The sequence below is a fragment of the Ostrea edulis genome, chromosome 4, assembly GCF_947568905.1.
Source record: "Ostrea edulis chromosome 4, xbOstEdul1.1, whole genome shotgun sequence".
NCBI classification, from domain to species: Eukaryota; Metazoa; Mollusca; class Bivalvia; order Ostreida; family Ostreidae; genus Ostrea; species Ostrea edulis.
In genome coordinates this window covers 74,379,546-74,393,143 of record NC_079167.1, presented here as the reverse complement: position 1 = coordinate 74,393,143, position 13,598 = coordinate 74,379,546, and the positions used below count along the sequence as shown (strand labels likewise).

The 13,598-nt window shown below is 35.3% G+C and overlaps 1 protein-coding gene across 6 annotated transcripts in view; it reads left to right on the top strand.

Annotated features, from left to right (window-relative positions):
- Window positions 1–13,598, top strand: part of LOC125669436 (dystrobrevin beta-like) — an 86,398-nt gene that overhangs the window by 60,920 nt on the left and 11,880 nt on the right. For all 6 annotated transcript variants that reach the window (XM_056163758.1, XM_048903923.2, XM_056163756.1 and 3 more), the window contains 2 exons: window positions 912–997; window positions 9,982–10,189. In XM_056163758.1, the coding sequence (XP_056019733.1) occupies window positions 912–997; window positions 9,982–10,189 (294 nt within the window). The remainder of the gene's footprint in view (window positions 1–911; window positions 998–9,981; window positions 10,190–13,598) is intronic.

The following is a 13,598-nucleotide window of genomic DNA, read 5'->3' as shown; positions in this document are numbered from 1 at the left end:
GCAGCAGTGCGAGAGGGACTGCAAGAACTCACAGAGAATGTGATAGATATTTTGAAACAAAAAATTATGGATTTTTATTATTTGTGGCACCTCACTGCGACAGTTGTGTAACAGTGACAATCTGTTACATAATATCTCATTTCTATTGTGGGGTACCAGCGCTGGAACCGGTAGGATCGAGTGATAATGGGCACGAGGGCCACGATTACCAGTGTATGAAGACTCCTAGATCTGTGTATTGATGTTTTACATCAAATGCACAATATGTCAAGTGGATACAATTATCCATCAATATTTTAGTATTTCAAAAGCACTGGGCAAGGCACCCTCATTTATTTATTGACAGTTTATGATGAACTGATATATTGAGTAGTACTGACGGTGCGTATAAAGAAACTCCATTACTTTTGAAGTATATCACCGCACTCAGGAGCAATAATTGTTATTGTTAAATTGGCAATCATGAAAACATTTTTTCAAAAAATTAGGAGAAGTAAATCACAACAAAGTGTCAAACGGAATCGGAACCCAGTGACAGTGGTAAGTCTGAAGATTTTCTGAGTAATCCGAATTGGGGTAATTTAATTGAAGTTTTTGTGAGTTCTGTCATAGATAACAAATGTGTTTTACTGGAGCAGTAAAGGTAGGTAATTACCATTTAATAAAGTACTAGAAGCTGTATTTTTTTTTATATATATATATATAAAGTTGTGAATTTTGTTCTGATCAATTTCGTTGTTGGATTATGTACTTTTCAAGTGTTGGAAGGACTTTTTTTTTTTAAATTCAGTTAGAAAATGACTGAGCATGTTGCCTCAAATTAAATCAATTAAAAGGTTTAATATACTTATATTTACAGCTGTTATATATATATTTAATCTAAGATTAATTTTTAATATTGTCTTTCTTAGGCAAGAAGTCCAACCGAGTTGAACTTCAGTTTGGATTCCAACAAAGCACAAAGGGAACTAATATCCCAACTGGAGGCAAAAAACAGGTAGAAACAATGTTCTTTTCTATTGATTGGTGTTAAGAAGAATTGGTGGTGGTGGTGGTGGTGGTGGTGGGGTGGGGGATTTCCAGGGTTTTGTCCTCCCCAGGTCCATGAGCAGATGAAGGATAATCTCAGGCGTGAACTATCGACCTGATGGTAACAGCAGATACAGTGTCTGACATTGTAGACCTCTGTAAACCTTGCTGATAGATAGCAGAGATAGCCCAGTCCCTGAGGGGAGACAATGAATGCATACCAGTTGATTACATGTAATTATAGGACTTATTGCAATAATTGTTCATGAGCTGCATTAAAACCCTTGTAACCTTATCGCATTTTGAATGACTGAAAAGGGTACTGCACTCAAAAGCAATGACACATTACCAAAGTGAATTTTTTCAAGTCATGCATGACATTCGATCACCTCTTACGCTTTTCAGAAAAAAGAATCTACATTCCAATAATATTGTACAGTATATCTGAAAAAAGTGAATCATGTCAAAGCAGACTTCATTTTGTTCTTCCACGTGTTTTAGTCATTGGTGCTTGAAGAGAGAAGTGATTGAAAATGACATTTTTTTAAAAACATTTTATTTTTACAATAGGTCTCAAAATTTGGTTTGCCATTGAATGTATGTGTTATAGTATGTGTATTATTTTAGAAAAAAGTTTAAATTTGTAGCTTAATATGAAATACTGGCTGAACAAGTGAAGGTCATTAAGGTTAGGGTTAAATATCTATATTTTGATAACTGCTTTGCAGCTAGCTCTGACATGTGTTTATTCAGCATAACTTGTTAAAGCATACGATTTTATTGACAAGCTCTCTAGTTGACATTCGCAGACTTTGGAAAATATTGAGAAACCTGAGACTGTGTATGTCGAGTGCGTAGCTGTGGACACCTCTCAGGAAGCTAACGACATCAATGTAGTCACTATCAATTACATTAACAGTCCTTTAATAAGTCAATTTGTCATCGAATTTATGCCCCGATGGACAGTGTGACCTTCGGCTGGTGTTCAGCTCCAGGGCTGTGACTAGTCCTCAGGCCCTCTCAGCGGCTATCAGCTCAGGTTCACAGGAAGGGCTCCTCATTCTCACCGTTGTTGACCTCCAATTCTGTTCCAATAACTGTCAAGAATTGATCTGGCTATTTACAACACTGTTACAAACAAACTTTTTTAAAAAATGATGAAAAGGAAAATTAATTTATGGTTTTGTAAGTTTAATGAATACAATTTACTGAATGGAATTTATTTAATTACTTTGATTCTCAGTGAAGTCCAAAACATTGGGGAAAATTTGGATCGAGTTACATAGGTAATATATTTCAACTATTGAACATCATAGAAAATTTACATGTCCCTTATTGTTTAGGAATTTTTACAACGAAACTAAACCAAACAATATATATCAAGCTTAGCTGCAGAACTGTCACTCAAGAAATAATACTGGGACAGATCAGTCCCAATATTTTCTCGGAGAGCTACAGTTCTGCAGCTAGATCAACCCATATAACATCCATTTTTCTTTTCTTTTCTTTCTTTTTGCGGGTTTTTTTTTTCTTTTTTTGTATTAATTGTCCTTAATATAATGCTGATGCTGAAAAAGGTCAATCTCGTGAAAATCGAAAATAAAAACTGAAGGAAAAAAAATCAAAAGTACTAAAATCTTATAGGTGTATTTTGACATCAAAGGTAATTTAAATGAAATTAATAAATACTTGCTATTCCAGATAAACTATTAAACACCATATCTTTAACAAATATTATAAACTGCTAATTTGAAAATGGGAACAAAGCCGTTGGTTGTGCATGTGATTTCACACTGTGTGATCGAAGAAATTTCAGTCTTGTTGGTCATGACAGATTCATAAAAGACCCTATAGAAATCTTATTGCATGTTGATTAGGAGCAAAGATGGTCAGTCATGAAGCAAGTGAAAGGAAACTGAATATAGATGAGTTAAGATGTGCTTTATGGTGGACGAGGAACAATTTATGATGACGCAGTCAACAAGGCGAAGGCAGCAGCCACCTTGTGAACTCCTATTTTATTAGGCGGATGTCGTATAAATCTTGGGTTTAGATCGGATGTCTCATTTCCTGGAAAGGTTTTGTGTATTTAATGAATTCAGATAAGCCTGTATTACATATGTAGGAGACAGGTCTATAGACTGATTAGTGTTTAAAGTTAAGATTTTGTGTTGCTAAGTGTAAATTCAAGATCTTAATAAAAAGTTAATTTGGATCAAAGATGAGGGGCCTATTATCTGTCTGCCATCTTACCCCTGGTATTTCCTGATGAGGGGCCAATTATCTGTCTGCCATCTTACCCCTGGTCTTACCTGATGAGAGGCCTATTATCTGTCTGCCATATCTTATCCCTGGTCTGACCTGATGAGGGGCCTATTATCTGTCTGCCATCTTACCCCTGGTCTTACCTGATGAGGGGCCTATTATCTGTCTGCCATCTTACCCCTGGTCTTGCCTGATGATCTGTACCAGTTAGGCTGGATGTGTTATACCCTGTCAAGTTAACAGAGATACATGTGTCCGAGAAAGGTCAAAGTCATTTACCAGGGTTAAGGTCAAATTTGCTTCAACTGACTTGAACCATGTTCACGGCAAAGTGTTTAGTAAATGTGTTTTCTGAAACAGATTTGGCAGGGAGCGTTTATTTTTTGTATGTCAACATAAGAATGTGAGCACATTACACTGGTGCTGACATCTGTCTTCATGATCTTATTGCAATTCTCCTCTTCAAACGGTTCAAATTATTAGATAGCATTTGATAGGGTATATGACTTGTAATAATTTTTGTGCATGTAGATTTTGAACATGGGGTCTGGTCCAAGGGATGGTGTGATGTGGCTTCACCAATAGGCGGGGTCCAAAAATTTTGTTTACACTTCAATTTCTTTAATAGATTTAATTTGATTTGGTGTTAAAATATGTTATATTTGAATTGTATTTGTGATTAAAACTTTGGGTTGGACATAAGGTTTTATGTAAGGTTGTATGCAACATTTTTCAACAATATATAATTTTTCATGATATTTCAGGTACATGCAAAGTGGAATTGAACTTAACAAATTATGAAATGATTTGATAAGCTCATATACATGTAATATTAGCAAGAATATAGACATGGTAAACATTTGTTGAAATCTCACCGATTTTGGGTCAAGTTTTAAAATTGCGCTGAATTCCTTTCATTTTGACGTGATATATATATTGTTTTGTTGATAGAATTTACATGTAGAAAGTTTGAACTTGGTATCTCTAATATATTAAGATATTACATGATTTAAGTCGGAGTATGAATTTTTTGCCGCAGCACTGTGGGCTAGGAGAGAATACGAGACAGGGATGTTCCTAATCTTCGTCATATATGTCTCCTACATGTATACATCAGAAAATTTATATTTAATCATTTTTATCGTAAGGATCCATTTTGCATTGGGCAACTTATATACAATGCAAATAAGAATAGAATTACTTTAAGACTAGATTTTTTTCTCGGATGTTTTTGTTGGCATGTAAATTGGTGTCGGGGTTGTTGTAATTGGTGGATCCCATCTATCCGAAGGGCATGTGTCAAAAAACTTGATTTCATTAAGACTGTAGGAATTACAATACTAAACCTGTTGCCTAATTGTGCCTAGCAGATTTTAATGCTAAACAAAAATTGAATTAAATTTGTCGTCCTTAAATGTCACTAAAGTTAGTTGTTCATTCTTGATTTTCATCGAGTTATCAGGCCCTCTGGGGCTGAGAAATTGGTTAGTAGCCTTGTTATTTCAATGCCTCTAGTCTCAGAGATTTGTTGATTAAATGGAGTATTATATTTTGCAGCTCCTTTGAAATTTAAGTTTCAGCGACTGATGTGTGTTTACAGGAAGTGAGAGACTCGGAGTTCTACAGTTTGCCATAGAGCAACATTCTGGTTTAGAGGTTGTAACGACCTTGGCCAAGTTCTGATTTCATTCAAGAAAAAAATGTAACAAACTCACTCTGTGTTCTGAAGAAAAGTGCATGCTAATTGTCTGTATGCATTTTCATTTTTTCTAAAGAGGCCGATGTATTATTATTAGTTTTGTGTATTTACTGTAAAATGACTCCATTGTGATGATTAAACCAATACTCCCAAAGACCAATTTATGTTTGAATGCTTCTTGTGGAACCTTGCAAAAATTTGTTAATTTTTGGTTTTGGTCTCTCTCTTTGGGGGGGGGGGGGATGTTGTTTATTGGATGTGATTTAGTAAAATGCTGGATTGTGCTGATAATGCAGCAGTGCATCAAAACATGAAGAAAAATTATATGGAGACCTTTAAATTTAAAAAATGTGACTTTCCAATGAAGCTAAAAAAAATTATTGATCTATTGAAATATGCTATAAATAATGCAGATACCTCGTTTTAGTGAGGCTTACAGTTAATTTAAAAATATAATGAAGAATCATAAATGTTTAAAACTTGTATCGTCGTGTTTGATAAGATGAAACAAAGCCTTCTTTTCAATTTCCAGTGAACTTGGATTGAGACTGACAACCAATAATCCCAGATTGAAGCTTTGATTTCTTTGACAAGTATATTAAAGCGAGAGTCATCAGCTTTGAGATAACCTAAGATTGATCAAAGACTGAGCAGATTGAAATAATATTTATAATTGCTTATGACTACAGATTTAAGTTTCAGCTTGTATGATCATGATTAGGACCTTGCAGTAAAGATATGGGAGCCCACTTTCACTAATCGCGCTCAAAATCACATGGCCTCTCACCTCTGGTCAGCGCGGGTTCGAATCCCGCTCGTGCCAGTAAGTGAGGAAGTTTCCCAGTTTACTTTCTGAAGGTCAGTGGTCTCTTTCCAGGTACATTGTATCTGGGTTCTCTCTTCCACAAATATAAAACTGGGCGCCACCAGATAATTGAGTGTGGTAGAAAACGGCAAAACAATCAATCAAAACTCACTTTCACTGCGGTTGTATGTTAACATAAGCAACATTAAGCTCGGTTGTATCAAAGGCATCATGTACATTCAATCCAAATCATCGAGGATAAGAGGGGGGGAGGGGGTCATGGGTTTGTTTTAACGGGCGGGGGGGGGGGGGGGGGGGGGGGGTCATGGGTTTGTTTTGAGTTTGAATATACCAGCAGTATATAGGACTAGTGATACTTTACTTTGTTACTTTCCATTTGGGGTAAATGTCCCTCTTTTTATTTAATGCATCATTCAAAAACAGAGTTATAGAACTTTGATTTTTTTTTTTCTCATTTTAAAAAAAAATTGAGAATGCTTCCATTAAATTGTGGAAAATCTTATAACAATGAGAATAATTAATTGTTTAATTTTGACTTCTCAAATTTGTACTTTGATAGAATTATGGTACTTTTGGCCAATTTAGAAATCAAAAAACAAAATTTAGAAAATTTAAGAAAACATAAATTACAAGGGCAGTACATAAGAAGTAGAGCTAAATGGCTAGAAGAGGTGGAGAAACCCACACATTATTTTTGTTCTCTAGAATCTAGAAATTTTACAAGTAAAATAACCCCCAAACTAGAAATTGATGATGGGAATATAATAGTAGAACAACATAAAATTTTGAAAGAAACAAAGTCTTTTTATCAAAATCTAAATGCTAATCCTGACAATAATAAAAACATTGAAGATTTAGATGAGCGTCCAATAACATTGTTAAACACAGTATATAAAATAGCTTCAGGTTCTATTGCCAATAGATTTAAAATACATATTAGTAAACTTATGAATACAGACCAAACTGGTTTCATTAGCAATAGATATATTGGTGAAAATACACGGTTGATATATGACATTATGCAGTTTACTTAAGAAGAAGAAATTCCTGGGCTTTTATTACTTCTAGATTTTGAGAAAGCAACTTAACTTAAATAAATTGAGGGGGGGGGGGGGGGTATATCATGTATGGTAGATATAACTCAGCTGAGTCTACTTAAATAAATCTTACAGTTTTTGTGTTTTGGGGGGCTTTTTTGATCAAATTCATGCACACGTATCCTTTGAAAATCGACAAAAGGACTATAGATTCAACAACAGTCTATTTTGGCCCGAATTCTAACAGTTTATGAGTTTATGATGTCATTCATGAATTCATTATGTAAATCATCACTAACATGTCTAATTTATGTGCACCCAATATCCTTTTTAAGATACGCTATTTTCTGTTAACCTACAATATATACAGAGTCTTACCATCACATGTCAATAAAACTCTAATGTCTGCTGTTATTGAATCCCATCATTCATGCAATATGGGACTGAAATTAATCAAATTGTAAGGAATTCTTCACATTTAGTAACATGCGATATCGCTAGCATGCTTTACTCTCACAAGCACCTGAAATTTCTGTGCAATCAATGAAAGTAAGCTATCCTAATGCAGTTAGTTATTCCAGGGTCATACCTGAAACAATTAATGGCTGCTTGTGACCTAAAAGTGTATAATGAACATTACCAAAGGTCATTAGAAGTGTAATTATCAAAATGACCCTCCTCTACACTATTTCACTCTAAGAGGTCCTTGTTGACTGGCATCTGACCAGTTTTTAGCTCACCTGAGCCAAAGGCTCAAGTGAGCTTTTCTGATCAAAATTTGTCTGTTGTCGTCGCCAGAATCAGACTAAACCAGCATGTTAATGACCATGAACTCCTTCCAAAAAACCAGTCTGCATATCACCATTTTCATTCTTGCGAATTTGCTCTGTTGAGACTCGTGAATGATTTGTTAGATGCAATTGTAGAAACGGGAAGTTACGGCTCCCATAGCGATCGATCTCAGCGCCGCATTTGATACAGTGGATCATCAAATACTTATTGATGTGCTCAAAAAACAATACGGTGTTACTGACTCGGCTTTGACTTGGGTCGATTCATACGTACAACCGAGTGTGCATTAATTCTACATCATCATCACTGCGTCAGTTACAGTGTGGTGTTCCGCAGGGGAGCTGCTTAGGTCCATGGTTGTACCTTACGTATGCGGGTACATTGCTCAACATTATTCCTCCGACAATTTCGGTCTATGGATTTGCGGATGATCATACTGCAAATAAACGGTTTAACCCTACCTCCATTCACAACGAAACCAAAGCCATCTGAGAACTTGAAAAATGTGCTGAAATCATTAACGATTGGATGAATGCAAATAAACTGAAAATGAACACATCAAAGACCGAATTCATTTTATTTGGCAGCAGGAGGCAACTGGATAAACGTAGCACACAAAGTTATTAACATTAATGGTGATGAAATTGAACCAGAACGTTATATAAGATACTTAGGTGCATATTTGGATGAAACTTTTAAAGAACATATAAAAAGGAAATGCCAAACAGCTATGATCAATTATCTTAGGATTAAAAGTATACGCAAATATTTGACAAAGGAAGCTACAAAAATTTTGGTTTTATCTTTAGTAATTTCTCATTTGGACTATTGTAATGTGATTTTATACGGCATAGCAAAGACTGAAATATGTAAATTGCAAAGAATCCAAAACATGGGTGCGAAACTAATATTAAATCGTAAGAAATTTGACAGCTCTAGGGATGCTCTCATTGACCTACATTGGTTACCTATCGATTCTAGAATATCATTAATTTAAATAATTGACCTTCATGTATAAGTGTCATGTGGGCGAAGCGCCATTGTATTTAACAGAACTTTTAACGAAACAGGTACCAAATAAAAAGTTGCGCTCCGCTCAATCTTCTGAGAGTTGCTACATTGTTCCTTTTAACAAGCGTAAAACTTTCAGTGATAGAAGTTTCGGAACCATTGGTCCGAGACTGTGGAACAGTGTACCGGCTAAAATAAGACAGTCCAAATCTTTACATACTTTTAAAGCCAAATTGAAAACACATTTGTTTAGACAGTTTTAATGCACATGTTTTTAGTTTAGTATATGTAGAGTGTGTTTGCATGTATATGATGTATTGTTTATTCTTTTAAAGCTTTTTATATTATACATGTACAACGCCATTGAATACTTTGTGTAAAATTAGGCGTTAAATCAAATAAAAACAGTTTCAGTTGTAAACTATTCACATTTTCATCTTCTCCAGAACCACTGGGTCAATTTCAACCAAACTTGGCCAAAAGCATCCTTGGGTGAAGGGTGTTCAAGTTGTTCAAATGAAGGGCCATGTCCCCTTCAAAGGGGAGAGAATGTTAAAAATGTAAAATTAGGATACCCTGGGTCATTTAAAAATCTTCTTTTTAAGAACCACTGGGCCAGAGGAGCTGACATTTACATAAAAGCTTCCTGACATAATGCAGATTCAAGTTTGTTCAAATCATGGCCCACGTGGGTAAGATGGGGCCACGATAGTGGATCAAAGTTTTACATAGAAATATATAGGGACAGTCTTTAGAGATCTTCTGAAGAACCAATGAGCCAGAAGAGCTAGGATTTACATGAAAGCTTCCTGACATAGTGCAGATTCAAGTTTGTTCAAATCATGGCCTCTGGGGATAGGTTCGGGCTACAATAGGGAATCAAAGTTTTAAATAGAAATATATAGAGAAAATCTCTAAAAATCTTCTCCTCAAGAACCATTGGGCCTAAGAAGTTGACATTTACATGAAAGCTTCCTGACATAGTGCAGATTCAAGTTTGTAAAAATCATGGCCTCCAGGGGTAGGTTGAGGCCACAATACGGACAACGGTTTTACATACAAATGTATATGGAAAGTCTTCAGATATGGGCCAAGGTAACTCATGTGAGCGATGTGGCCCATGGTTGATGCTGTTGAAATTCTATATCTAGACAAAGATTTTAAGCTTAGGTGTGTTAACTTGTGTGGCTTAATGAGTAGAGGAATAGTCAAAAAGCCTCAACTGTATCAAACATCATTTTATTTTGATTCATAAAAGGAGCAGAAAAAGTGACAAGGTGTATAACATTAAGACTAAACCCTGTAATTTTTATTTTCTTCAGGGAGATTATGAGGGAAATCTACCGACTGCGGTCAGAGCAAGAGGCTCATGCCATTTGTACAGAAACTGCACAGTATAACCCAACGCTACTGGCAGAATTACGACAGCTCAGGCAGCGGAAAGATGAGCTCGAGTCAAGAATGTCGTCTCTCCAAGACAGCAGGAAGGAACTCATGGTACAGCTCGAGGGACTCATGAAACTGCTGAAGGTAAAATCTAATATTCAGCTCCAGAGACTTGTAAAGCTGTGTAAAGCAGTTCATTATACACTGTGTAAAGCAGACTCTAGGATGCAGCTCGATCAAGGATCTTGTGAAACTGAAAACTATGTAAGATAAAATTTAGGAGGCAGCTCAAGGGTAGCTGCAATAATGTAGCCCTCTCCGATTTTTTTTGGGAGAAAACGTCAGAATAAAAGAAATCGGATAGGGCTACATTATTGCAGCTAGCTCAAGGGAATCTAGAAACTGCTAGAGGTAAACTCTAGGATGCAGCTCAAAGGACTCATAAAACTGTTGAAGGTAAAATCTGGGGGCATCTGCCTCCGTGTCGTGGGGATCCAGGTTATAATAGGTCCTCAGTACTTGCTTGTCGTAAGAGGCGACTAAATGGGGCGGTCCTTCGGATGAGACCGCAAAAACTGAGGTCCTGTGTCACAGCAGGTATGGCATGATAAAAATCCCTCCCTGCTCAATGGCCATAAGCGCCAAGCATAGGCCTAAATTTTACAGCCCTTCACCGGCAGTGGTGACGTCTCCAAATGAGTGAAATATTCTCAAGAGGGACGTAAAACAATATTCAATCAATCAATTTACCATTTCTCTATAGATGATTATTATGTATTGCAGTTGCCATTATAATAATGGCTTGTAATGTCACATGGTTAAAGTTGACTTGTGAGATGATGATTTTGACTTACCATAAAATATGTGGGTGAATGGATGGCTCAAATGGACATTACCATGCTTGTATGTTGGCAAGTCAACATCATTATCTGACAAGTCAACATCAGTATCTGACAAGTCAATATCATTATCTGACAAGTCAACATCATTATCTGACAAGTCAGCTTAATCATTTGGCGAGTTAGTATAATCACCTAAAATGTTTGCATATTAATTATATGACAAGTAAGCATAACAATCTAAATCATCTAACAAGTCAACATAATCATCGGAAAGGTCAACATAATCATCTAATAAGTCAACATAATCATCTGACTGGTCAACTTAATCATCTGACAGGTCAACTTAATCATCTAATAAGTCAACATAATCATCTGACAGGTCAACTTAATCATCTAATAAGTCAACATAATCATCTGACAGGTCAACTTAATCATCTAATAAGTCAACATAACATAGTTGCAAAACTCCAACGTGTAAAAAGAGGGTCATGACCCTTTTGGAAGACAAAAAATCTGGTCATAATGTGTAACGGCATTCACTACATATTTATTAGGATTTTGTGTGATAAGTGTTTATATTTAAAAAATATTTGTAACAAAAATGTGTAATATGTACAATTTCATTAAAGAAAAACATTGTAACTGATAGTGGCACATTTTAAATTTTTTAAGACTGATATATACAAAACAGTTAGGACATAGATTTATTAAATTTACGTAATAAGAGGGCATTTTAGTTCAGATCCGAATTCAGTGTGAATTTTCCCTACATACTCGCCTATAGGTCGGTTCTCCTATAAGTCGGTTGTATATTTTGTAGGCTATTTTGGAGGGATATTCCATTGACCCGCTTATAAGTCGGTGTAACTTATTTTCAAGAATCAGTTGATAATTTCAAATCAATGCTCTAACGTTTTCAACTCTGTTTCAAATAATATTTTTGTGAAATGCGCTGATATTTATTCATTTTCTCAACAAATCAATTTCAATAATATAAAATCATTAAAATATGTAAATACTTGTACTTTATGTATATAATCCTAGAATACATGAATAATATAATATTTCCAGTCAATGTTAATCACGATAATCGTTGGAGTACGAAGTTGTATGAAAAATTACGCTGTCCAGAGAAATGCTAATCTTTTTAGGACTCGCTTATAAGTCGGATGTAGAGTTTTGGACCAATTTTTAACTCCCTAAAATCCGACTTATAGGCGAGTGTATACGGTAACATTTGAAGATGATGGCAAGAATTACGACAGTAATTATAGATGACTTTTGTGTTAAGTATTTTTTACATGATTTTGCATTTGGAATGTGTTGTCAGATTATATTTAGATCCAGACCTGATAGACAAGTTCGAGTTACACAATGGACAATAAGCTTCATGCTGTCATCAATCAGTAACTTTTTTTATCCATGTAAAGTAGTTTTTTTCCAGATTTGTTTGTAGGTACATAAGTATCATTTTCTTTTTGTTGGTGTGTCTGCTGATCCTGATAGGATCTCTTCATGGTGGAAGCCATTTTGCATATAAACTTCAATCCCCTATTTGTGAAAACAACTCACAGATAATTGTTAACACCTGCTTTGATAACTTAATATCTATAATGTACAGTACATGATCATCGGCATTGTTTACATAGATCCAAGTGTGTGTTGCAAACTGGAAATTACACGTGCAAACTAATTTACAAAACCAAACCCAGAAATTGAGTGAAAGGTATGACCCGTTGGGTCATAAAAAATAATCGAGTTACAGGTCGAAAAATCAGATGTAACGTACTCGACAAAATCGGGTTAGTTGGCAACTGTGCAACATGCTGTGGACATATTTAACAGTCACAAATATAGGGAACTAGGAAAGACACTAAATATGGATTTTCTTATTTCAATACACAATGATTAGCTTCAAAGCAATATAGGTATAATCTTTTGTATTTTATTTTTTTCATTTGACATGTTTTAGAACCTATAAGAGAATGACATGTCTGCAGTTGCATAATAGTCATAACACAGCCCCTCCCCTCTCAACTTCATTGGATACACTATCTACAAAGCTCACAGGGCAATCTGTTTATAAGTATTGACAGTAAATGTCCAATTGGGGATATATGATACATTCTTGCGACACAGAAGTATAGCCTGCATTGCCAGGAATGTCTTCAGAAGGTGATTTTTATCATCCATGTGGAACGAGACAGGCAGCTCTTATTTTTGTGGACAATCATGCTTGATTAATTTAATAATTCCATGGAATAATTGATATCTAGTACTTTCAGAAATTGAATAATCAAATATTTGTTGCTATAAAGGCTTGTAAATGTGCTTAGATGTATGAAGGAGGGTGTTAAAAGAAGTGATACACACAAAATTGTAGATTTGTTGAAGTAGTAAAAAAAAAAAAGGATCACAAGACAGCCACTGGTATATTTTAGGAAAATTTCTCTTCAGATTGGTAAAATACACAAGATTTTTTTTATGGAGAGATCTATGAACAAGTGAAGATAATAAACAGTGATCAGTACGTCTCATAAATCCTTTAAAGACTTAAAAAAAAAAAAAAAAAAAGGGATAAAGACAGACCCCTGGACACACCAGCGGCGGGATCAGGTCCCTAGGGATATAGATATTAGCCTATGTAATAGTGGCAGATTCTGATTTCAAAACCTAGTAGAAATAAGTTTTTGAATTAATCAGGAGTTATA